General features: G+C 37.8%; 1 protein-coding gene and 1 long non-coding RNA gene across 3 annotated transcripts in view; one reads left to right on the top strand and one right to left on the bottom strand.

The window, feature by feature from the left end:
- The first annotated feature begins 302 nt into the window (after positions 1 to 302).
- LOC121422349 lies at positions 303 to 1643 on the top strand. The gene is made up of 2 exons (XR_005971154.1): positions 303 to 625; positions 1430 to 1643. It is a non-coding gene; the product is annotated as an uncharacterized LOC121422349 (long non-coding RNA).
- An 8382-nt stretch (positions 1644 to 10025) lies between these two features.
- Positions 10026 to 24636, bottom strand: part of LOC121422358 (dynein heavy chain 3, axonemal-like) — an 86504-nt gene continuing 71893 nt past the window's right edge. For both annotated transcript variants that reach the window (XM_041617346.1, XM_041617347.1), the window contains 14 exons: positions 24003 to 24269; positions 23186 to 23347; positions 22634 to 22794; positions 21901 to 22058; positions 20907 to 21476; positions 19930 to 20036; positions 19106 to 19249; positions 18004 to 18167; positions 16939 to 17092; positions 16444 to 16572; positions 15645 to 15910; positions 15183 to 15271; positions 13825 to 13946; positions 10026 to 13416 (listed from right to left, as the gene is read on the bottom strand). In XM_041617346.1, coding sequence (XP_041473280.1) covers positions 13120 to 13416; positions 13825 to 13946; positions 15183 to 15271; positions 15645 to 15910; positions 16444 to 16572; positions 16939 to 17092; positions 18004 to 18167; positions 19106 to 19249; positions 19930 to 20036; positions 20907 to 21476; positions 21901 to 22058; positions 22634 to 22794; positions 23186 to 23347; positions 24003 to 24269 — 2790 coding nt within the window. In that variant the 3' untranslated portion in view covers positions 10026 to 13119. The remainder of the gene's footprint in view (positions 13417 to 13824; positions 13947 to 15182; positions 15272 to 15644; positions 15911 to 16443; positions 16573 to 16938; positions 17093 to 18003; positions 18168 to 19105; positions 19250 to 19929; positions 20037 to 20906; positions 21477 to 21900; positions 22059 to 22633; positions 22795 to 23185; positions 23348 to 24002; positions 24270 to 24636) is intronic.

The following is a 24636-nucleotide window of genomic DNA, read 5'->3' as shown; positions in this document are numbered from 1 at the left end:
TAATTATAAACCTATAACTATAAGTAAACTACAAATGTCACTGTCAAAACTACACCGACCACCGACAGTGCTTTACTGAACTACACCACTTATAAAATTGGTGCCAAAAATATCTTCAACTACACCCTATCCTTTAGTCAGAACTTGTAAAAAAGATCTAATTATATTAAAAGCAACCTACTATTACTAATTCGTATCTCCACTAATATCAAGCCAATTATTGTACATTCACTTCACTGGCGTTATAAATTCCAGCAATAGCAATAAAAAACAAAATAGGGCCTACAAATCAATTGAGATACCCCACGCACAAAGAAGAATTGTACAGGAAACCCGCGCATGCGCAGTACGATCGTTCGATCGCCAGCGTAGTGCGTGACGTCATGTTTCATTCACAAATCTTGAGCTGTGATCTCATTGGGTGTTTTGGCTCTCATTTGCATATTTTCCCATAATACAAAACCTATGTAGTGCGAGAAGATTCTCTGCGAACCACCGATCAACCTCATACTAAACACGACATATTTCCTTCAAGATTTCGAGTTGAAAATCTCATTTTCTTCGTACGGTGTAGCTACATTACCTCGGAAAATCTGATGATATTTTGCGGACTTCTCGTCATTTGGTAAGTCATATTTTTGAAGATATTTACCGTCGAGAAGTGAAAATCGCATGACTGTGTTCGTTGTTTACTGTGTATCAATGTGTGCAAAGTATATGTGAGCGACATGTGTATGTACAGAGCGACATAGTGAAAACTGTCTCCACCGATGTTGAGTTTGTGGACTGCTTTGCGGTGGTGTTAGTGCTAGTCCGCATTTGGTGTATATAAAGCGTGGGAGCGGTGAGTTGTAATCGGGCTTCGCTCGGGTGTTCGTGAACGGCCGTGGAATGTGTGTGTGTGGCGCTCGGCCATGCGGCCTTGGGGCGTGAATGTAATATGAGTGGCAGCTGCAGCTGTTGTTTTGTATGCCTCTGAAATCGAAGCTCTCTCTCGAATGTAGTGTTTATGTTTTAGGAATATAAGTTTGGGCATTTTATTTGTTGGAACTTTGATACTGATGTGATACTGATCTAACTTCTAAACTGGACAATGATTTTAGTTTTTTTTCGGTAAGGCCAGGGAAAATCAATGGAATTGACATTTAACATCAACAATTACAGACCCTATAGAAATAGTGGAAATTAAATTGAAAAAATAATGCAATTTACAATCACTGAAGTGTGGAAGTGTACCAAATTGATATGGATGGAGATTGGTTTTGATTTTGTTACCTTCAGTATTTTTTTACAAAAATCATAAATATCTTCCTGCTCTGTTCTTTTTCTTATCTATTTTTTTAAATCTTTGAATGACCAATTATGTCATTAGCAATAAATCAAACTCAAAAGTTCAAACTATGGTCTATTTTCATTGTATAATCTACAGCATAAATCCGAAGATGACTGACTGACACTGGTTGAAACACTGTTGTTCACAAGACCCAAAGGACAAAGGTTGAGAGCTACAAGTTCATATCACATTCTACTCAAGAAGGTGAAGGATTTGGGGATCACTAAAACAAGACCGTCGGATATAGAAACAATTTTATTTTATGAGATAATCTTTCAACTTTATTTTTACTTACTATTGTAGAAGAGAATTTTTTTTTAAAAATTATGAATATGATGCTGAGAAGAGTAAAACCATTTTCTGTCAACAATGATGCACTGTAAAAATACTATTATGTATAGTCATAATATTCTTGTGATTTATTTGTAATTAATATGTTGTTTCACTGTTGTAAATAATTCAACGTTGTTTAATATGTGAATTGAATATTAGTTTAAACATTTTAAACAAGTGTTTAAGAACTTTATAAACAACAAAGTTTAAACTCTAATATTTAATTATCAATAAATAAAGCATGGTTGTTTCAGATTTTAAACACTTGTTTTAAATGTTTTAGTATACAGCATTGTTTAAATTATTTGAACATATTATGCATTAAATTTGCCTTTACTAAGAGTTTCCAGTTCAGTATGAATTATAAAAAACATGGAATTCTTGAAGGACATTCACTTTCACGGAATACATGCAAAACACTGTTATAACTAAAAACTATCATGGTAAGTAAAATGAAGATCATCATAATAAATTAAAGCCAAACTGTAAAGTGTAAGCCAACCCCTATATCATGATTTCTTTAATAAAGATTTAACAATTTGCAACGTGCAACAACTATATCATTTTATGTCATTATAATACCCCAGTCACATTTCCCCTACCGCGGCCTTACGGCAAGTCGAAAACAGCAGTTTAGAAATATTTTTTTTATCTGTTTATACATGGTTTGAATAAAAATGAATAAAACGGCAACGGCTGTTTTCAACTCACCGTACAACCGGCGTAGAGCAAATGTGAATACTACACTAATTAAGCCCGTGCATCAAAATTTGTAGAACATCTTTTAATGGAAAACTGGAAAAGATCGATATGAAGTCCAACAAAGTTACTTAAAGCCAGATTTATTCACATATTGATCAATAAATTTACCACATACTTTCTACATCTTTTGATATTGTGATTTAATTTTCCGAATGCGTGTTTTGGTTCTGTCAACCATTGTTTTTCACGTCTTTGACAGACTTGTACCTCGGTCATATTTTTGCCGCACGTCGAGTCGAAAACAACATTATTATTCATTTTTATACATGTACAAACCACAAATGTAGCTGGTACAAAAACAATATTAAACCGACTGTTTTCGACTCGCCGTACGGCCGCCGTAGAGCAAATGTGACCGATATATAAGGACCATAGCCCCTTGGTCCCGTCCGTGAAATCCTAACATTAATTGTTCTGAGGCTTCCAAATAATTAATGGACATCTGCATTCATTAGACGGGGTCCCAAACCTCTCCGTATAAATTGAATATTTTTGATTTTCGGATAAATTATAACTTTCATAAGTAATAGCTGTCTGTTAAAGTTTATAATTCGTATCCAATTATTTCATTTTCAACATGAATTATCAGTATTTTCATTTGTATCAGGGGAGGATCCAGGATTTTTTTTAAAGGAGGGGGCACGTTTACCCGTGGAAAATTTTACAAGCAAAAAAAAGTAAAAATTCAACCCAAAATAATTGAGAGGATTTTAGTCTTCATTTTCTGGGGGGGGGGGGCACGCTTCTGTTTCAACAACATTTTACATTACAAATTTTACTTGTGCCTCTCAATGGTGGAGGGGGGGGGGGCGCACGGGCCGGCTGTGACCCCGCCCCGGATCCGCCAGTGATTTTTATTGTTTGTTCACCCATGATCTCGAAGGTTTTCAATGAAAATGCTTACATTTACCTCACGATTTTTTAAAGACGATTCTAAATGTTAGGAAGTAGTTCGAAAGGCCTAATTCTTTTTTAATATACCACACTCATGGAGTTACTGTTGCTATATACTCTGCAGTCTGCGTCAGCGTGTAATGCACGAGAGAGAAAGGGGGGGGGGGGATGGTCGCAAAGAGCGATCGAGCATTAGACGAAGGGGTTATGAAGAGGGGATGTTGAGAATTGAGATCAGTGTTGGGAGGGGGGGGGGATATTCGAAGCGAATGTTGTCACTGCTGATTACGACGATGGTTGATTAATCTTTACATCTTAATTTGGACGATTTGGGAATTTTGACAAACAAAAAAATGGAAAAGGGTTTCAACCAAAATTAAGGGGATTTCGGTTTTCTTGTACCATGGGTGGGGAGAGGTGAGTGATTCATTAAATTTCCATAGAAGTGCAGTTTTAAAGTTACAGAAGAGGATTCACCCAATGACGGGAATTCGGGAAACACCATTTTCAAGCAATACAATTCGATCACGTGCCATCGGCTTTAGGGCCGAGTGTTCTCGTTCACATTCCAAATATCATTTCATAAATAAGCACTCTTACAAATTAGGCCGATGTCGTTGTGATGACTATTTTTTAAGTGTTATTCAGATATAAAATATATAAAGACAATTGAAATTGAACAATTAATCGAGACGATATTCAAATAAAATAGTATCAACTCGTGTAGATCTCTAGGGATGAAACAGACAAACCAATTAAATGTAACTTTCGATTAATTGTTCAATTCCATCAGAAATATTCTTCATGAAGTCTTTTCAGACTGTTGAATGTGAACTTCTATTGGAATTTATTGAATCACGTACCCCTCCCGATCCAGGTAGATTTCCCAATCACCATACATAACATACGGTCACATACCCATGTATTAATGATCGACGACATCTTCATAAATATATTCACAATTATTCCATGAAATGTCACCATTGCCGTGGCTATGACAAGCCTGAAAGCTTTGACATAAAACAGTTTTTGCACTTTGATATAGAGGTCAGATATTCTTGTCATCTAATATAAACATTCCATTGTGCAACATGTTTCAAAATGGGTAAGAAAATTACATTACCATCGGTATCCAGATAATGAGTCCATGATTAGACCAGGATCATCGGAGTCTACTCCTTTTTTTTGGGGGGGGGAATTTCTTTTTTTTTCAGCACATCGAAGTGAGGAAAAAACAATACCAAAACCCTATATTGGTATTAAATGATAATCACGTTTAGGACTGAGGGAATTGGGGGAGAGGGTATGGGGAGGGAGAGTATTTCATTTTCCAATAAAGTGCAAAAGTACAATATTTTCATGAACACGAACAAAATAAACAAAATGTTAAATGCACAATATTCATATTGCATTGTTCAATAGAACAATACTAGCTTTAACAATGTTAAAACATTTCAGTTATCATTGTTATTACATGTGTTTCATCAATGTCAATATATTGACAATAGAAATGATTTTTTAATATAGAAAATGTATTTTATATGACTATTGTGAATTTGAAATAATCCCATTTTAGATCGTACATGTATATTAAAACACCTTTCTGAAAACAATCACTTTGAAATCTCCTGTAAAATAAATTTAAGATTTTCTGTTAAAATCGATTTCTAAGATCATGTCTAAAAATTGATGGAATACTCTAGCTCGAGTAGAAGTGCATAATACAAAGATAAATGAATAAACTCAAACTCTTATAATGATATTGTCCACCAAAAAAAAATGTCAAATAGTTAATGAAAAATAATTGAATTATAAACAAACAATCGAGTCAAAGGGAATATGAAAATTTATATAACACAGAATACAATCACGTCACATTCGTTCTCACTCTCGTAGTTGCAGGATGGGGGGGGGGGGGTCAGGCGTCCGGACACTATATTTTTGAAGCATTCTTTTTTGTCTTTGCATTACACTAAAAGTATGAATTCAATGGTTGTAATCATCTAGTTCTCGATAGTATTTCCTAATATCTTGAAGTAAAAATTGATGAAACTTTGCTTGTATTATTTCTCCAAATGACTTTCTAAAATTGATCGTCCGGACACACAACCTGTCCAGACATACAACTGGGTAGATTCAGCTCATGCTAGTCTAGAAGCACTCCCACACTCCAGACAATATGTCACAAGTACATGAACTCTCGTTTGCACACAGAAAATATAAATTATATGCTCCAACAGTTAAAATGTACTGCCTTTCAAGGTTCAAATATACATGTACACTCTTTTTGAACATCTAATTATTCTATTAAAAAAACAAAGTTAATTTATATGACATTAATATACATGTATGAAGTCTGCGCCGAGCATCTAATCATAAGGCAGTCTACCAGGAAATTCACTTATCGCTGGGGCAACGCAGAATTCAGTACAGACAAGTATACATGTACATTATAGATACGCTGTGCACTGTACTCAACGCAAATACAATTTATGCAAGCGGCCTTCAGCATTGCGTAACCCGATGAAAACCACATGTTTATCTTTAGACTTCGGACACTGCCTGCCGAAGTGCCGATATCATCCGAAAATGCGCCCGAAATCTACACGCTGGCATCTTTACACGACGGAGTGTTGTGCTCCGTGAGTGAGCAGATCGCGTGGTGTAAAGATTCTCACACACAGCGCTGGGCGAGGAAGGGAAGAGGGTCGCGCGATCAGCCAATCAGCGTGCAGGGATTCCGTCTACTGTGTGTCTATGGGGAAAGTTCTATGTGCCACGACTGACCTTAAGTTTTCGACTACGCCAATTGTTGTATATGTAGACCGCAGTTGGGCAAAGTCTACGACTCTACAATAAATAATATTTTACGGTAAATAGAAAAGATATCTACATAACAATCTGAATACAAAAAGAATCTGTGTGAGTATAAACTGATGAAGTGGTAGGATCTAAGGCAAGCTCTCAGATGACTAGTCTCACCTGGTTCTTGTGCTGAGACGGCTTTGAGCAAGTCCACTAGCTGATCTGACTGAGCTGTTGAGTCCCGACTTGCTCTAACAGGCAGTGGAAGGATACGCCGACGGCAGCTCCGTAGCGAAGTCTAAAAGGGCTCAGCTCCGCAGTCAATCCAGGCCAGGGTACGGTGGTTCCAAGCGTTGCAGCGGCCAACCGACCGCGTAGAGGCTCGCTCCGCGGATGCGGACGTACGCGAGAGATGAAGTATGGCGGTTAGTGAACCGGTATGTGAGAGAGTCAATGTCCGAAGTCATGGGCCCATGTATTATATGCACCGCGAATTATGAATGTCCAAACGAAAAAGTAGGATGAAAATAAATCACTCCCCGTAGCTCAAAAAACCCCAAACGTGCCCAAGGTTGGCCAGGTGGCGATCACTCAAACTCACGCTGTCCAAAAATTGATCCCTAACGCCCGGATAACTCCACAGGATTTAGGATTTTCAACGATTCCAGAGGTACGTCGTGACGGGTCGAAGCCATGAGAAAACACTGCTCTGGACGGTCCTCCGCCGTAGCTGGCGCTCTTTCCGATCGCACTCTGCTACTTGCTCACAATAGGCCTATAGCTTATGAGTTGCACAGACGTGCGTACTACAGTGTGATTATGAAATCATTATTATATTCTAAAAGCTCCTTGTATGATGTCATTATAGATGAATCTTACTTCAGAACTGCATTATGTTGGAGGTCAATAGGGGATAGGAGAGAGCGCTATAGGAGAGGCAGAGCAACCAAAAAAAAAACAAACTGCACCTTTTTTAATGTGTTATGCAATAGGTCAGGTGCGTTGATATGTAGGGACAAAAAATTACTTTGTTAGACATACTACAAGCAATTATAAATATAAGCACCCAACCAAATCTGGCTATACACTTAATTCTGGCATTTAACATAATGGTAAATCTTACAGGATTTTTTTTTTGTTTCTTTCGGAGGAAGAAGGGCACTTTTTAATTCAACTCTTCTATATCTGATTATTCATAATTTTGTGGGGAAATAGTATTTTTGCTCGAAACATATCCTGGATAAAAAAAATCCATCACGGAGATTAAAAACAGTAAATATATGTATATATGCACGGAGACATGCATATCGAGATGATCAATGCATAGATAATGAAATTTCACCGACAGTTTTGAAATATTAGTTATTTTCACACATCCCAGTTGGGTTGCACACACCTCAAAATGTATTCGATAAATTAATGAAGAAATATATCTTAGCCTCAGCTGAAAATAACTAACCTCGCAAAAGTGTGTTTCCCATGAGGAGTGTTAGCAAGAAATTCGAGAACATTTTCAAATTGCAGGAATAACACAAAATAATGTAGGCAGGGGCGGATCCAGAATTTTCCTAAGGAGCTGGGGGGGGGGGCGGGGCACATGTTCCCTTGGAAGATTTGACAAGCTAAACAAAGGTCCTCAATTGTGTTTGAACGACACATTCGAATTAAAAAATATGTGCTGTGACTTTCAAAGGAGGGGCACTCTTGTTTAAGAACGGCATGTTTACACTATTTTTTTTATATTAAGGCTCTCAAGGGGGGGGGGGCACATCCGCCGCTGAATGGAGGTACCTGAATATAATGAACACTACAAGAAATTCCAGAAAAATATCAGAATGTGCACGTAAATTACATTGTATGTTAGATTTATTTGTTTATAGGACAACACGTTATGTAAATGGATTGGCAATCAACAAAATCAAAGTATTTATTGATAATATATATATATATAGAAAATTGTGAAAAAAAACATTTTCCAAAACGTGTATTTTGTTTGTTTCATCCCAGTATAGCTTCCTGTACGAGCTGTAAAGGGATTACTCCATCAAGTACCAAGTATGGATTAATTGTTCGGCACTTATGTGCCAATAAAATAGAAATTGGAATGACTTCCCAGTCCTTACCTATATATGTCCACTTGTTGCTGTACGTGTCTTTCATGCTGAAAATAAACATTGCAGGCGGTAAACGTGTGAGAAATAAAAATGGAAGATCTTTTGACAATACCAAATGAATAGTTATTGGCTAGGCTAATAGTTTTGTTCTAGACTCCGAAGCAATCGGAGCTTAAACTTGTTTTTTCTACTTCTGTTCCTTCTTCTTCTGTTTCGTACAGACCAGAATTACGTTAAAAATGTCTTAAGTGGCCGGTAGAGCTGATGACATTCTGGGACATCTTTTTCCACAGCCACCACAGCGTCATGGAAGACGAAAAGCATGTGCGAGTGTTAAAATACATTGTCCATTCATGTCCTGAGCCTCGATTATTCTGAGTGATTCAGATTTTCCCGCCATTGTGTGCTCGTGTCGCCTCAGTGCGCATTACGTAATCGCCAAGTTCACGCAGTGACAGTCAACAATCACACGACCCCGGATGGTGATGATGATACTGATGATGATAATGGCGATGGTGGTGATAATGGTGATGATGAACGTGCTGATAATGGTGGTGATGATGATGATAATGGTGATGATGATGATAATGGTGATGATGATAATGGTGATGATGATGGTGGTGATGATCGTGCTGATAATGGTGATGATGATGATGATTAATGGTGATAATGAAGATAATGATGATGATATTGATGGTGATGATGAGGATGATGATATTGATGATGATAATGGTGATGATGATGACAATGGCGATGGTGGAGATGATTATGATGGTGCTGATAATGGTGGTGATGATAATGGTGATGATGATAATGGTGATGATGATGGCATTGCATGATAATGGTGATGATGACGATGATAATGGTAATGATAATGATAATGGTGATGATAATGATGTTATTGATGATGATGATGATGATGATAATGATGATAATGGTGATGATAATGATGATGATGACGATAGTGATGATAATGGTGGTAATAATAAGGGTGATGATGATAATGGTGATGATGATAATAATGGTGATCATGATGGTGATCATGATGGTGGTGATGATAATGATCGATGATGATAATTGATGATGATTATGGTGATAATGATGCTGATGATAATGATGGTGATTATGATGATTGTATGGTGATGATGGTAATGATGGTGATGATGATGGTGGTGATTATGATGGTAATGATGGTAACGATGATGGTGATGATAATGGTGATGCTAATGATGACGAAGATGACGGTGATAATGGTTATGATGACGATAATGGTGATGATGATGGTAATGGTGGTGATGATAATAAAAGGCATCTGTAGTGTGCCATCTATCTAGGAACAATCTATTCCGAGGCGCATTATTATTATCCCATCTTAAGCTCGAGCTGCTTTTCAGAGCTTGTGCATTCAAGGAATTAATCCTGCCGGGCACCCATTCACCTCACCTGGATTGAGTGCAGCACAGTGTGGATAAATATCTTGCCGAAGGAAAACGCGCAATGGCTAGGATTTGAACCCATGACCCTGTTTTAAAGGCGAGAGTCAGAACCACTAAACCACGACGTGCCCACAATGGTGATGATGAGATGACGAAGAGGATGATGCCAGTGTACAACATTCATAACATTCATATGCACATACATTTTCAAATGGAAAACGATTTCAAGGCTTCAGGTCTGAACACTTTCTTTTGGATTAAAAAAAAGTGGGAATAAACCAGAGAAATTACAACCCTTTATGTTGAAGCTGAAGAATACAAAAACAAAAATACTCATTCTACCTTGTAAGTTATGTCATACATTTTTTATTGTAGCTCATACAACCATACCAAATGCACAAAAACCAGCATTGACAATATCAAATTTGCATAGAGATACACATCAATATATTGCGGCAGTATAATACACAATTAATAAGCAATGAAAATAGTTCTTTGAAAATTAGAAAATTATTTGATCAATTCACAGCATTTTTTCTTGTTCGTTCTAATAGCTCACTTAGAATTTTCAAGGTGAAATATGTACCACTGAGGACGGAATATTCAAGAAGATGCAAAAATAGGCAGCTCTAATCCACTATTGTAGTGTTAAATACTAAAATGAAGGCACACACACAGGTTATCAATTTATTCAATATAAATTTATATACATGTCTAGCTCAAGCAAACACAATGCCGACTGTGAGCATCATATCTGGTACTCGTTACTAGCATGTCAACTATGGTAATATATTTTCAATGTACAATATTTACAAGTCATGAAGTGAAATAAATACTCTGGAAAGTGTAAGCTAAGTAAATACATTACTACTCCATGGCACTGTGACACAAAGTCCAGTCGCTGATCATATTGATTGCAATCCTGATCACTGCAATCAATTACGAAAACAAGCTCGATGATTAATCGCTAAGCATTTTGTTACAGACCAAGGAAGTCACACGTTACTGGAATGTCACTCTTCTATATATAATTTATAAATTGTACAATGCCTGCTTAGCTTGTTGCATGCAAACAAATGAGAGGCTGAACGTACAATCGTTGCACACCTACCGTCCAAGATAATCCACAAAGAAAATATATTGAAATGAAAAGGAAATGGAATGACTGGCCTTGAAGACTCGAGTATAGGTACAACAGAATAAGAATCAAACTGAATACACTTACACATCCGGAACATATTTCAAGGCCACTGTACACCTTGCGACTGGTCTACAAACCCAATTAGGGACTAATTACATTTTCTTTATTTTCAGAAAATATGAATACATAGAATATTTTCATTTGATGTTCAAAATAACTTTTAGAATATTAATACCAATATTTTGGTAAATTGCAAGCTTTTGATTTGGAACAAAGATCAGATTTGTTTCATACCATATCTGGTAGTACGACTGTTATGACGTCATTATGATTACATTTTTAATCCGCTTTAATTCTGATAAGACGGGTAGAATTGTCACAGATTTGCACATAAATCATTCATAAGGTGGTTTCAACCTTTGCAGAGTGAGGTGCTCCTTATCTAGAGCTTCAACATGTTACGATGCTCTATTCCAAAATCGGGTCGCACACCAATCTTAAAGGCGTCTCGTGGCTTTTCAAGATCATTAAATTAAACACACTTAAACTAGAACATGACTCTCCTTAGAATCAGGCAAGATTTCCATATAAACTTGAATACAGAGCAAGAAAATTGTTGGTTTCGTGCCATATACTCGGATATTCTAAAACATTTCTCTTCCATCAAATTAATACCAAATTTCTGTTGTTTAATTGGAAAACCTTGAAAATCACTGATTCTAAGAATTGTTCAATACATCACATTGACTAAAGTTCTCTCTTGTATAAAACATATGACTAAAATATTGTAGGACTTCTTTTTATAAGCCATTACCTATATACAGATTTTGTTCAGAATTTATACACAATTACAGACATCATTAGAAATGAATCATTGGATTAAGAAAACTGTATAAGTATAAATAATCTTTGAATACTCTCATAGCAAATTTGTTTGTATACCAATATAGCTGCTTCGGTGCAATTAGGAATGAAAGAATCATAGATATAATTTTCAATTGAATAGGTAGAATCAATTGCATAGCTCCTAAAATCAATGCTAATTGGATTGGTTCATTGTTAGATTTATACAAATATGCAAAAATACACCAATATTTCAATGACGTTTCAGACTTGTAAATCTTTGACACACTTATTCACATTTATAAAATCAAGTATTTGCTTTGAAATTACAGTAAAAAAAAATCTAACATTTTTCGAGAAATAACTTGTCACTGCAAAAGCGAAGATATCGATTATCTATTTGCATCTGTTATAGGAATATGTACAAATATGACTATAATGTTGGAAACATATCAATAAGAAAATATAAGCATTTCGCTGGCTCGAAAATTCTCAGATTTTCACCTAAATTTTGAACTAATTCACACATTAGAATGTTGTTTAAAACATCCAAGACAATATATTCATTTCTATGTACTGATATACAAATAATTGAATAACACATTAGAAATATAAAACTTAGCTTGCAATATTCAAGACAAACATTATAGAAATAAAACATGTTAATTATTTTCATCCTATCATTAATGAATTCTTTACAATACATAACCAATGGTCATACTAAAATTTATTATGAAACCATGAAGTAAATCATTTGAGATTTTAAACCTTAGCTCAAAATGAATTTCACAACAAAATGACACAGAATATTCAATAATTTCTTAGCAAATTTATTTTTTCATCAATACCTATCACAAGCCAGATATGAAATCTTCATTCATTGATTTTAATTCACAATAAACATCTTTCCATATTTCTATTCCACAAATAAATATTGTTCAAAATGGCTGCCACTAACAAACATACTTCTCAATTTTATATGCGATAAAATCAAGAGAGCTTTCACAAATGAAGTATGTTTGATACTTATCATTATTGTGAAACTTATTGCAGTAAAAAAGCAACTTTCATTAGTTTGAATTTTTGTGTTTGTTTCCTAATTCCCATGTTGTAGAAGTGTATGCTTGGTCCATTTTAACAATATATAGAAGCTTCTATCTATATGTTTACTTTGTGGAGATTGATCGACACCCCATAAAACAAATAATAATTAAAAAAAAACAAAAGAAATGTTGTATGATCTGACTAATTCAAATCAATTTAGTGAACCATCTCATATAGGTTTCCTCTTTATATTTCAGCATCGAATTCAACATTGTTCCCTAACACCTAACATATTTCATTGCCTTATATAATAAATCTTTTGTTCAGTTCTGGTAAATGCATCAATGCAATGACAACAAGTCATCCAAGCTTATGATCAGCTCAGCTCCAGTAAATGTATTGTTTCCATGGTAACTAATCATCCAGCTGGCAGAGAGCGGCCACGCCCCTATTGGTCCAATGCCTCTGGGTCTTGTCCGACGGCAGCTCCATCCACATGACGAAGTTGGTAGAATGGCCGGTGGTGGAGAGGGTCCCCCGCCTGGCCGTGGTCTTGTAGACCGGGGTGTTGTAGACGGAGGCGGGTTTGAAGTCTGCCTTCCGGCCGGGCATCAGCCAGATGATGGGGATGGTGTCAAAGAGCGTCTTGGGCAGGGATTCGGCCAGGACCTTGGTCTCCCGATCCCAGCGGCATCCCTCTAAGAACAAACCCTGAAGGATAGCAGGACAAATAAGAATACATCATATGTTTAATGGGGTATCTTAGAGACTCATCAGAGTCAATATGTGACAATTTATGTTTGCTCTCATTGTATTCATATGCTTTACAAAAAATGTATTAATGCGATCTTACACTTGTGGGAATGTAATATGGATTTGTTGAAGCATGTTTGATTATTAAAGTATTCAATGCACAATTTAATTGATTACTGGTAACATGCAGTAGCGCCCATCATTTGAGTATGGTCTGACCAAAGCAGTGAAGCATTTTACAGTATAGTCATTTATGAACTTAAGTCAAAATTTCAGTCACATTTACATCTTTTTGAAAACTCCCCCCCCCACAGATTTCAACACCGAAACTGCAATCCCTCAATGTGTTTAGCTAATGTTGGATACCTTGATGAACGCTCCGTCCTCGGGCTTGGCACTGACTGACTCTTCGTAGTCGGTGACTGCAAACTGGAATCCCAGATGATCGATAGGGATGGTGTACTTTCTGGCATAGTTCTGACTCACACCTGACGAAAAAAAAATTACATACTGTTATTTCTTTCTTGTTCAATCGTGTTCATGGAATTTGTATGCTTTATAATACAATACATACATGCAAGTTGAGCCACTCATTGGGTAGCATTCTCATAATTACACCTAGGTTTAACCCTGATTTAACCTAGAATTTTAAACCACACTTCTACGGAATGCTGGACTTCAACATATTTCTTCCATATTCATGGAAACTAGAATGTACTAATTCATTTATTAAATTTCCTATTCTTGCCAGTTCACAACTCAATTAATTTTTGACAACTTTTTGCAGCAGGAAAAGAATAATTTCATTTGGTGAATGAGTTGATAACCGGCACCTCATAAAAGTGTGGTCTAATTTAACTCAGGTTTAAGTAAACCTTGTTTTTCAGAAGACCAACCCTTGACATAAATCCAAAGATATTGGTCAATCACATGGCACTTGATACCATGCATTACTCAGTGTTTCGCTTTCAAATTTATTCTCCATCCTTTGGATAGGACGTTAAATGGAGGTCCTGTGTAGAGGATAGTCACCAACTTTGCACATTCAGAACTCACTGCACTATTTGTATAAGAGTAGGGGGGGGGAAACCCCAGTGTAGTGGTCCACCTGCACTACCCCGATCAGTTATACCGGGCAGACAGACCTGCCGTTCAAGGCGATTTAGTTTGCTTTTTGCCTCCCAGGCACAGGTGACGCCAAACAAATAATAAAAATTGAGAAAAATTCGACCCTTATTGTAATTTCAATCCTTCATCTTCATCCTGAGAGATTAGTCAACTATCTGGTACGTACATCCAACCCAGTAAATAATAATAATTGGTATTTACATAGCGCTTTATCAATCTACGACTGCTCAAAGCGCTTCACAATTATTAATACCTGGTCACTGGATTCATAGCATTTCAAGCAGCCTGTTAGGCGCACACTTGCTAAACCAACCACAATGACAGTTGTTTCCTATCGGGAACTTCCTGAAATCATTTGTTTCCATATTTTATTTCATATAAAAGGTTAAATGTATTGAAATTATCAGGGCTGCAGTAGTTCATGATGTGAAATATATTGGGGGTTATGACATGAAATTGCCATCTGGGTTCATAATATTTGGTGAGTGGGGATGGTTGGTTGGTGGTTTGGTCGGTTGGTCCATGGATTGATTGATGCCATATTTGAAACCATTCATTCAAATGGAGATTCTCAGAAATCTTGGCGATCTGCTTACCAGTGAGGAAGGAGTGTGTGAAGTAGAATCCAGACACCCAGAATACATCAGGGGCACCGTTAGCTATCCAGTCGTTGAAGAACTTCAATCTATAAAGGACCCAGAGAAAACATTGATTGAAAATGCTAATCTTATTCTTAGATTCACATGCCAAAATTTCACACTTATTAGATTGTGTTCTTCATAATATTGTTGGCTTCACCATTCAATTACAATGAATGAAAACAATGATTGAATTAAATGTTACAAACTTACAGTTGAAAAAAAAATTAATAGACCAACAGAAAAGTGGAATTACTTCCTACAGGGATTACCATTTGCTACACCTGAGTGGAGAGAGCAAATGCAGATAAACACCTTGCCAAAGGACACAAGTGCTACAGTGGGATTTGAACCCCAGCCCATGTGATGCAATGTGCAGACACTTATCCACTGAGCAACAGCAACCCCAGTACTACTTACCTGGCAAGAAGATCATTGATGTAGCTCCCCATGGGTTTGAGGGACGGGTAACTCTTGGCAGCCCACATGGGAGGCACCTTGCCCACAAGCATGCAGTTGAAGACATCCTCGAGCTCCGAAGACATCACCACCAGACCCTTGATGGCCTTCTGGATGTTCTGCAGGCTGGCACGGACCACAGTGGTCAAGCGGTTGAAACGGATCAGCTCCTGCCTCAAGACGGTGTTCATGGACTCCTCGTAGGTCACAGGGTACTTCTTGATCACCTGCAGAGAGAGAAATTGGATGTCAAGTGAAAAACTAGAAGTTATGGCATTTACAAGATTTGTGTAACTGAATTATGCAAATGATAGCTGATATCCAATTTTCTTAGTTTTAAATGGTGTGCAAAGAGCATATCTCTCTCTGAAAACAAAGTGAATTTAAGTGCATGTTTATAATTATTATATTGTGAACTGGAATTTTCATAAGTCAGCTTCTACATTTCTACACAAAGAGATGAGGAGAGCCTTATATCCCTGGGAAACTCTGGAATAAAATCTACTTATCCCAAATTCTTTTTTTTTCCAGCAAATTTATGTGTTGAAGCAATCATAATCAATCCTTCTCCTTTCCCCTACTTCTTATTCTACTTCTTTTCATCCTCCTTTTCCTTCTCTTCCTCATTATCCCTGTTCTTCTCATTCTCTTTCTTCTACCTGTCTCACTATTCCTCTCATCTCCTCTTCCTTCTTTTCCTCCTCCTCCTCCTTCTCATTCTTCTCCTATCTTATTCTAAGAGAGTGCAAAAAGAACTTACCATCTCTAGATCAAAGTTTGGAGGTAGCTTAGAGAGGATATCACTCGCAAGGTCTTGAATCTGTTCAGCGGGTGACTTGCCTCCACCGCCCGCTTGTCGGGGGAGGGTCAAAAGAATCCCGTCAAATAGCTGCAAAGAACAAGATAGGTCAGAAGTTCAATGTTACTACAAATTATCATCTATAGAGGGATTTAGCAGTGCATAAATAAGCATATTTTAGTCTGCATGATTTGACTGTGCCAGACCAGAGCAAGTCGCATGAAGTGCCACAATCTAGGTAATATTCCACTCATCTTTGATTCATGCATAATTAGCCCTAACTTGTGGAATACTTCTGGTATCCCATTCTGAGCCAATCCAAGGTGAGCTGAGTTACTCGCACATCAGTTTTACAAAAAAGTGGCATTAGACCACCTGGATTTAGCTGATAAGGTGACAATCTGAAAATTAGGTCAACTGCTTGTACATCAAGTGAAATAAACAGTTTTGCAATACCTGCTGTGTTTCTTGGTTGTCCTTAGTGATGTCAGCATTCTCATGAAGTCCGAACACTTCAGGGTGGGGTATGAGAGGCAGACCACGCAGGTATTCTACGTAGCTCTCATAGTCACCATGCGGGGGGCAGTAGTACATACCACTGTCTGAGAACCTGCAAATTGGATCAAATATAATAATAAAGGATTTATATAGTGCACATATCCACCTTGCTAGGTGCTCAAGGCGCTCCTATATTACCACGTCTAAGCTAGTCTAATGATTCTGGAGCGCACACTTTTTTTGAGAACTTACTTCCTGCCGATACAACACCTGGGTCGAGTGCAGCACAGTGTGGATAAATTTCTTGCTGAAGGAAATCATGCCATGATTAAGATTTGAACCCACGACCCACTGTTTGAAAGGCGAGAGTCAGAACCACTAGACCACGATGCACCCACACTTAAAATATCATTGGAAGTGAATTGAATTTCATATTCAATTGCAGTTTCAGTATATAAAATTTCCTATTTCACATGAACCAAGCACACATGTAAATGTAACATAAATATACATTGATGAATCAGATAAAAGTATTAAGAGACATATGAAGACAACAATTTGAGCTAAACAGCCCAAGGTGATAGGGATAAGGACAGACAAAACTGAAGATCAAAATACATGCAACAGTTCAGCATAAAATAGATTAGATCAAGCGAAGTGAAATATAAGGAAATCCGATGAAAAGCAATGCTTGTAATTATTGAATTGAAAACTTTATCATCCCCATATAGGAAATTTGATGTTCATTGGTGCATCACAAACACAAACAGTAACAAAAGATATGAAGTTTACAAATGAGAGAACAAATAATAATCATCATCATCAACATCCCCACCCATCACCATCATCTTCATCATCATCATCATCATCATCGTCATCATCACCATCATCATCATCATCGTCACCATCATCATCATCATCATTGTCATCGTCATTATCATCATCACCATTATCATCATCATCACCATCATCATCACCATCATCATTGTCATCATCTTGGCACAAGCATTCCTTTGTACTTACGGGAAATTGTCTTGCTCGGTGACCTCCGGGGTGTAGAACTTAGAGAGGAGAGACAAGAGAAGACGTCTGTCCTTGTCATCTGTGACACGCCCACCGTAGTTACATTCTCCAGTCAGGTAAGTCAATGCATCGTACGGGGTGTCGTCATAGTTATTCAAGAACATCTGAAAGAAGAGAAGACAAAGAATTCACTCAGTAATGTTACTACAGTCTTGCTTCTATTGCTAATAATAATAATAATAATAATAATAATTGGCATTTATATTGCGCTTTATCAATCAACAACTGCTCAAAGCACTTCACATTTGTTATTACCCGGTCAATGGATTCATAGCATTTTAAGCAGCCTGTTAGGCGCACACTTGCTACACCAACCACAATGACAGTTGTTTCCTACCGGTACCCAATCGCACCTGGGTGAGAGTGGCAAGGCGTCAATCCCCACATCGAACACATGACCCTCTGATTACAAGGCAAGAGTCAGAACCGCTACACCACAGCGTTTCCAGTGCTACTAGTGCTGCTGCTTCTACTACATATACTTCTGCTACTACAGCTGATACTGCAGGAGCGTGATATATGCTCCTAGGGCGATTGCTCTTTCACTAATTTCTGAAAACTTGCTGGAGATAAGGTCTGTGGTACGGTTTATAGTTCAGAGTGATGTGAGGATAAAGGGTTAAGGTTAGAGTTTGTTGACCACCACCACCACTACTAATAGTTAAATTACTTATTGGTTTTTCTACTCCTACTACTGCTAGTAGGAATACTTCAACCTGGGGAGCGTTTCATGAAAGGACAAGTCGGACGTTTTATCCGACAAGTCCCATTTTATCCGACAGTTACTATAGTAACAGTGCCTCTCATCCAATCAGAATCAAGAAAAGATGTCAGATCTGACAACTTGCTGGATAAAAATGTTGATGAAACGGTCCCCAGGACTTCTACCAAAGAAGGAGAGTACAAAATAGAATCCATGATCTCCATATACATTAAGAGGCACAGTAAGCTCTTATTTTATTAAAAAAAACATCTACATGTATAAGAAGGAAGAAATAAAATTGTAATTCTTCTTTAGGAAGTACTGTAAGACATCACCCACCTTTAGCTGTGTCATACTGATCCTCAGATCAGATTCATTGAACTCGTAGGGGATGTTCCAACCAAGAGGACCAAACTTTCGCCTCTCTTGGACCAGGGCGTGGAAGAAACAAAGACTGAAGAGAAGCTTCTGCCAGACCTCGGGCTGCAAAAATAACCACACATGAACAAAATTACCAACTATCATTTTAGGGGCCTTTTTTTTGGGGGGGGGGCATATTGGAGAAATTGCAGAATTTTGGGCTATTACTTTCTGTTCGAGGGCTGCTTTTTGCAAAATGAGCAATTATGAAGTGAATGCAAATATTATTATCCTGCCATATCTTGAATATTGATTTTAATAAACATCCTTGAATATTGCTTGCGGTCACACATGGGGCAGCTCTTGAAAAGAAGGTCACCCCACAGAATTCAATTTTGAGCAAATTTAAGGGTGCTTTGGGCAGTGACAAGGGTGAAGTCACTCACTGCCCGAGTATTTCCTAATGATATATCACAAAATTGCTGATTGATTCATGACAGGCTAATGACAACAACCACATATCTTTTTGATAGGCTTTAATAGCAATTTTGATGGACGAAAAGAATGAATATCCTCCCAATCTTTTCCAAATCAACATTGATATATTATCCTACATATGCTTCAATACTATGTTGACTATCTTCAGGGTTATCTATTTTCCACTTAAGATTATGTAAATACAAAATATCTACATTGATTTGGTGACCATTACCCTTGACTTGTTCATGAAATCACTGATTACGACAGCTCCATAAGTTTTGCATTAATCCACAGAATAGTGAAAGAAAACCTTAAATACTGACCTTGTTACAACCTTCAAAGAAGCTGGGATCTGAGATTGGATCATTCAGGTATGACCTGGTGAGATTAGCTCTTAATCCTTTCGGAGGTTCATTGGTCATCTTTACACCTGTGAAAAAGAATCAGAGAATAAATTGTTCCAGAGCTAATTCAAATAATATATATCTCATTTTTCATAATTGTCACCACTTTTATCAAAATCATCATCTTCACCATTGTCATTACTGTGGAACAGACTTCCTGAAGACATCAAAAATTGTATCTCTGTTGAGTCCTTCAATAATGTTCTTAACCCTTTGAGCACGATAGGCCGGTATTCCGGCTTCAAAAACATGAATTCTAAATGTCAGGTGATCTTTTAAAATGACATCATCTTCCTAGTACGTGTAGGAATATTTAGTTCATAATTTCAGTCAATGTCAGCAATGCTTTTGGAAGGATTTAGCTTCAAAAATGGCCAAAATATGCCACTTTTTTGTGCTTGCTCGTGTCATATGTGCGGTAACACACGGTGTAATATGCGGCGAGTCACGTGCTTACTATGGGGAAGCAATTGGTTTATCTGACTATGGTGAAAACAGACACTAAACAGACTTTGAGCCAAAAACAGACACTAAATTTGATATTTTTGTTTGTAGACTAGGTCTATGAGGAGCTAAACAACTTCGGCCGGCTCGGTCCGGGTACTAGTGGGGGGGAAGATGCCGTTGGGTCTTGAATAATGGGGGATTGTGAATGTGGTCGATATGTCATTTATGTGCAAATAATTCAGGGTATAGGTCACGGCCACCCCTAATAATTCTGGGTTCAAAGGGTTAAAACCTTTCTTATCACTTCTTAATTTCTTTTTGTGCCTTAAGCATTCTACAGAGTGAATTCGGCACTTTATAAGCCACAAATATCATCATTATCATTATCATTAAAGTTGCATTAAAGTTAGGCCAGATATGTTGCTATGTTAGGGATTGGGGAAGCTCACCATTCTGAAGGATGGACACAGGGAAGGCATCGGATGGGTAGCTGGTCAACCACAGCCTGAAATCATTGTGAACGTTCTCTGGAATCAGCACCTCCTCGCAGATGTACTCCAACCTCGGCATCCAGCTTGTCGCCAAGTGGCAGTTCTGAAGGACCACCCACGTACCGGCCTCCCTCGCCGACTCGATCATCTTCTCCGCGATGGGACCCTGTCCCTGCCCCAGCGAGATTGTACTGATGCGTGGCCCGCCGTACCCGTTATCATCGGCATACTTCAGCAACCCGGCCATAGGGTCAGCTCCAGGGGAGAGCACAAAGACAAGAGGGGCGCAGTTGTGGGAGTCGGCGAAGCTCCCGGCGAGGTCGAAGGTCGGAGGCTCGATGTAGTTACGGCCGAGTTGGTCTACGATGTAGTTCTGGACTGCTGGGACCATCTTGTCCGGTCTGAAGGCCCGAAGGATAATCATCTTGGGCATACCCGTCACCATGTCAAACGGGGCAGGGTAGCTGAGTTCATGGGGCGTGGCTGAATCATATACTTCTTTCCATGCATCAGTATTAGCTTTCACATCTGATTAAATGATACAAATAATAATATTCAAATGTAACAAATTATATCAGACATCTTGCAAAAGGAACTGAAATGGTACTTAATAACCAAAGAATTAGAGAAATGTGGTGCTATCATTAAACAGCAAACGCTAATGTATAATGCAATTGGAAAAAATTGGGGGACAAACAAGAAAAAAACACAAGACATTTTCAAAAAAAGAAAAATAAGAATTTTGAAAAAAGATGTAAATAAACCCATCTGACATTTTATCTAATAAAAACTTTTAAATGATAAAAAGATAATAATTATGACATACTGATTTGAAAACCTTTTAAACCCTTTCCCTGCCTGAACAGTGGTTACTTAATTATACCCCATTATCCTTATCATAGGTTTACATAGGGTAGGAGAATAGAAACCTGCCAAAAGAAAATGAACTTACGCTCTTTGAAGCCATCAAGGTTTTCCAGATCGGAAGCCCTGACAATCTCAGACCACGCCTTATCAGTCAGCCAATCAGGACAAGGGTTCGGATGAGGATTCTCCAAAGCCACGCCTCCGGTCAACAAGAAGCGCCATTCCGTGTCGTCAACTTTTCCCCTGAAAAAATTCAAATCCTTCCATCAAGCTAGCAGCAAAAGTTTCAGTAAGATATCATAGGAACCACACATGAAACAAATCAGATTGTAACCTTGAATAAGCCTTAGGTTTGTAATGAGCTATCGCCATCATATCGTCACCTCAAGAAGAGAATATGGACTTATCTTTTTTAGACTCAGCACCTAATAATGATAATGGAAAATTTCTCTTGTAATTATGTGGATTATTATGTATTATATATTTTCATTTAATTGATTGATTTGTAGGTAACAATACATTTATTCTATATTGGTAATTCTTATGTGATATCTTTTGTATTAACAGCACTTTGAAATACTGGTTTAAAGTGCTACATTTAAATCTCAATAGTAGTAATAGTAGTAGTGATATCATCATCTTCATCTTCATCATCATCATCTTCATCACCACCATCACCACCATCATCACCACCATCATCATCATCATCATCATCATCATCATCATCATCATCACCATCATCATCACCATCATCATCACCATTACCACCATTATCATCATTCTCATCATCATCATCATCAATTGTTATATAAACTAACCTGCTTTTCATGATCCCCACACAGAGAATGGTTGAGAAGAGAAGTTTGTCCTTCTCAAAGAGAGATCGACAGACGTTCTTATAGATGCTATCGGTGAAGTGATCGTTCAGATTGTCGATGCGTTCTTCCAGGACGTTAGACTTGCGGCTGTTTTGGATGGACTGTATAGAAAGCAATAACACAATGGTCATGTTGCACATTCCTCAACATGCGTCGAGATAAAACCAAAAATTTAGATCTAAAATTTGGTTTGGGACTACAATGAAGCAGTTGATATGATAACACAACTTAGTTTCTGTTCTAAAAGCATTAGATAGAGCAAGAACATACATCCACCTCTTGAAGTGCAAGGTGAATGAGCTAAATAGCTCTAATACTTTCTCAATCCATAGACTAGCCTGAATATAGAGGTTTATGAACGAAGTTAGTGAATACAGGTACATAGGTCCAATACTTGCTCAATCATAATGCTTACCTGAATGTATAGATTTATGAACCACGTGAGTGAATACTGGTACATAGGTCCAATACTTGCTCAATCATAATGCTTACCTGAATGTATAGATTTATGAACCACGTAAGTGAATACTGGTACATAGGTTCAATGTTGGCCAGCTCCGAGATACAAAAGAAGAGCGTTGCTGAATGGACGGCCACGGGATGGTAGCCATTCCTAGTCTCATCGATCTCCTTCTCAGTCGCTGAAGCGATTTCCTAGAAAAAAAATATATGGGAAAACGTTGAGTAAGGAGAGCATCTCATCAACATTTCTGTCAGATCTGACGACTTTCCTTGATTTTGAACGGTCAAGAATCTTGGTAACCTTAGAATAAACATCCAATAAGGTTCATTATTATTAGCATGATGAAGTGAATTCTAATTTTTAATTGTCACCGGGTATAGGGAACATTTTTAACATATCGTTGACCGTAATTTGAATGTGATTTACGTGATTGCCTCGTGGATGCAGTGAACGATTTATGAGCTACATGTATTGGATTGATATTTGATGGGATTAAGCTAAAGTTCTTTGAAATTGAGGCAATCCTCAACAATAATGACATTTATACTATGTTTCTAAGTGCTGTATAATATTACCCTAACTTAGGCATGGCATGACTACCCTGATCAGATGCTCAAGCATTCAAGGATTTCCTTCCTAAAGGGTACCCATTTACTACACCTGGGTGGGGATTGGCAAACGTAGATTAAACACCTTGCCAAAGGATGCAACTGCCATGTGGGAATCAAACCCGGACCTTGTGGATCAAAGTCTGGAGACTTATCCACTGAGCCATGACACCTCCACAATTCTCCTGTGTTGTAGAGATTCCCCATCTCAGATCACTTATCAATCGCATCCCCATACCTGTTTGGCTGAGATCTCCTCCGACAGCGTCTTGGACGAAGACAGGACCTTGATGGCCGTCTCATCTTCCAGGATGTTTCCTTCCGACGATGACAGGATCTCCAGGATCTTGTCCTCAATCTCCTTCAGCTGTTTCTTGTTACTGGCGCTCTCCACGATGAGTTGGTTCTTCTTCTCTTCCAGTTCTGGTTTCTCCTTGGCGGCTACCAGACCAAGCAGCTGGTCTTGGAGACCCAGCGGTGTGATCATGAAGTTCACCAATGCAACCTGGGTGTGACAAAAGTCATAGACACTTTGATAATAACAATAAGAAGAACCACAGTGCAAACAAAGTATAAAAAAAAGTAAGCCTTCCTTTGCACATGCCTCAGTAACATTATGGAATACACTTTCTGATTCCACAAGGCAGGCATAGCGCCTAGATATGACTTTTATCGAAAGGCGGTGATGGGCATATCATTTATTAACAAGCTATACTAAACTAGACCATATACATAATACTGGTGGCTATTCAAATTGGGGGAGCAAATAGCAATTGCTGATGTATCATTATCATCACCACCATCATCATCATTATCATCACCATCATCATCATCACCATCACCATCATCATCATCACCATCACCATCAGCAT

The sequence above is a fragment of the Lytechinus variegatus genome, chromosome 10, assembly GCF_018143015.1.
Source record: "Lytechinus variegatus isolate NC3 chromosome 10, Lvar_3.0, whole genome shotgun sequence".
In the NCBI taxonomy this organism is placed as follows: Eukaryota; Metazoa; Echinodermata; class Echinoidea; order Temnopleuroida; family Toxopneustidae; genus Lytechinus; species Lytechinus variegatus.
The sequence above is the reverse complement of the archived record's forward strand: the minus strand, read 5'-3'. Positions and strand labels throughout refer to the sequence as shown.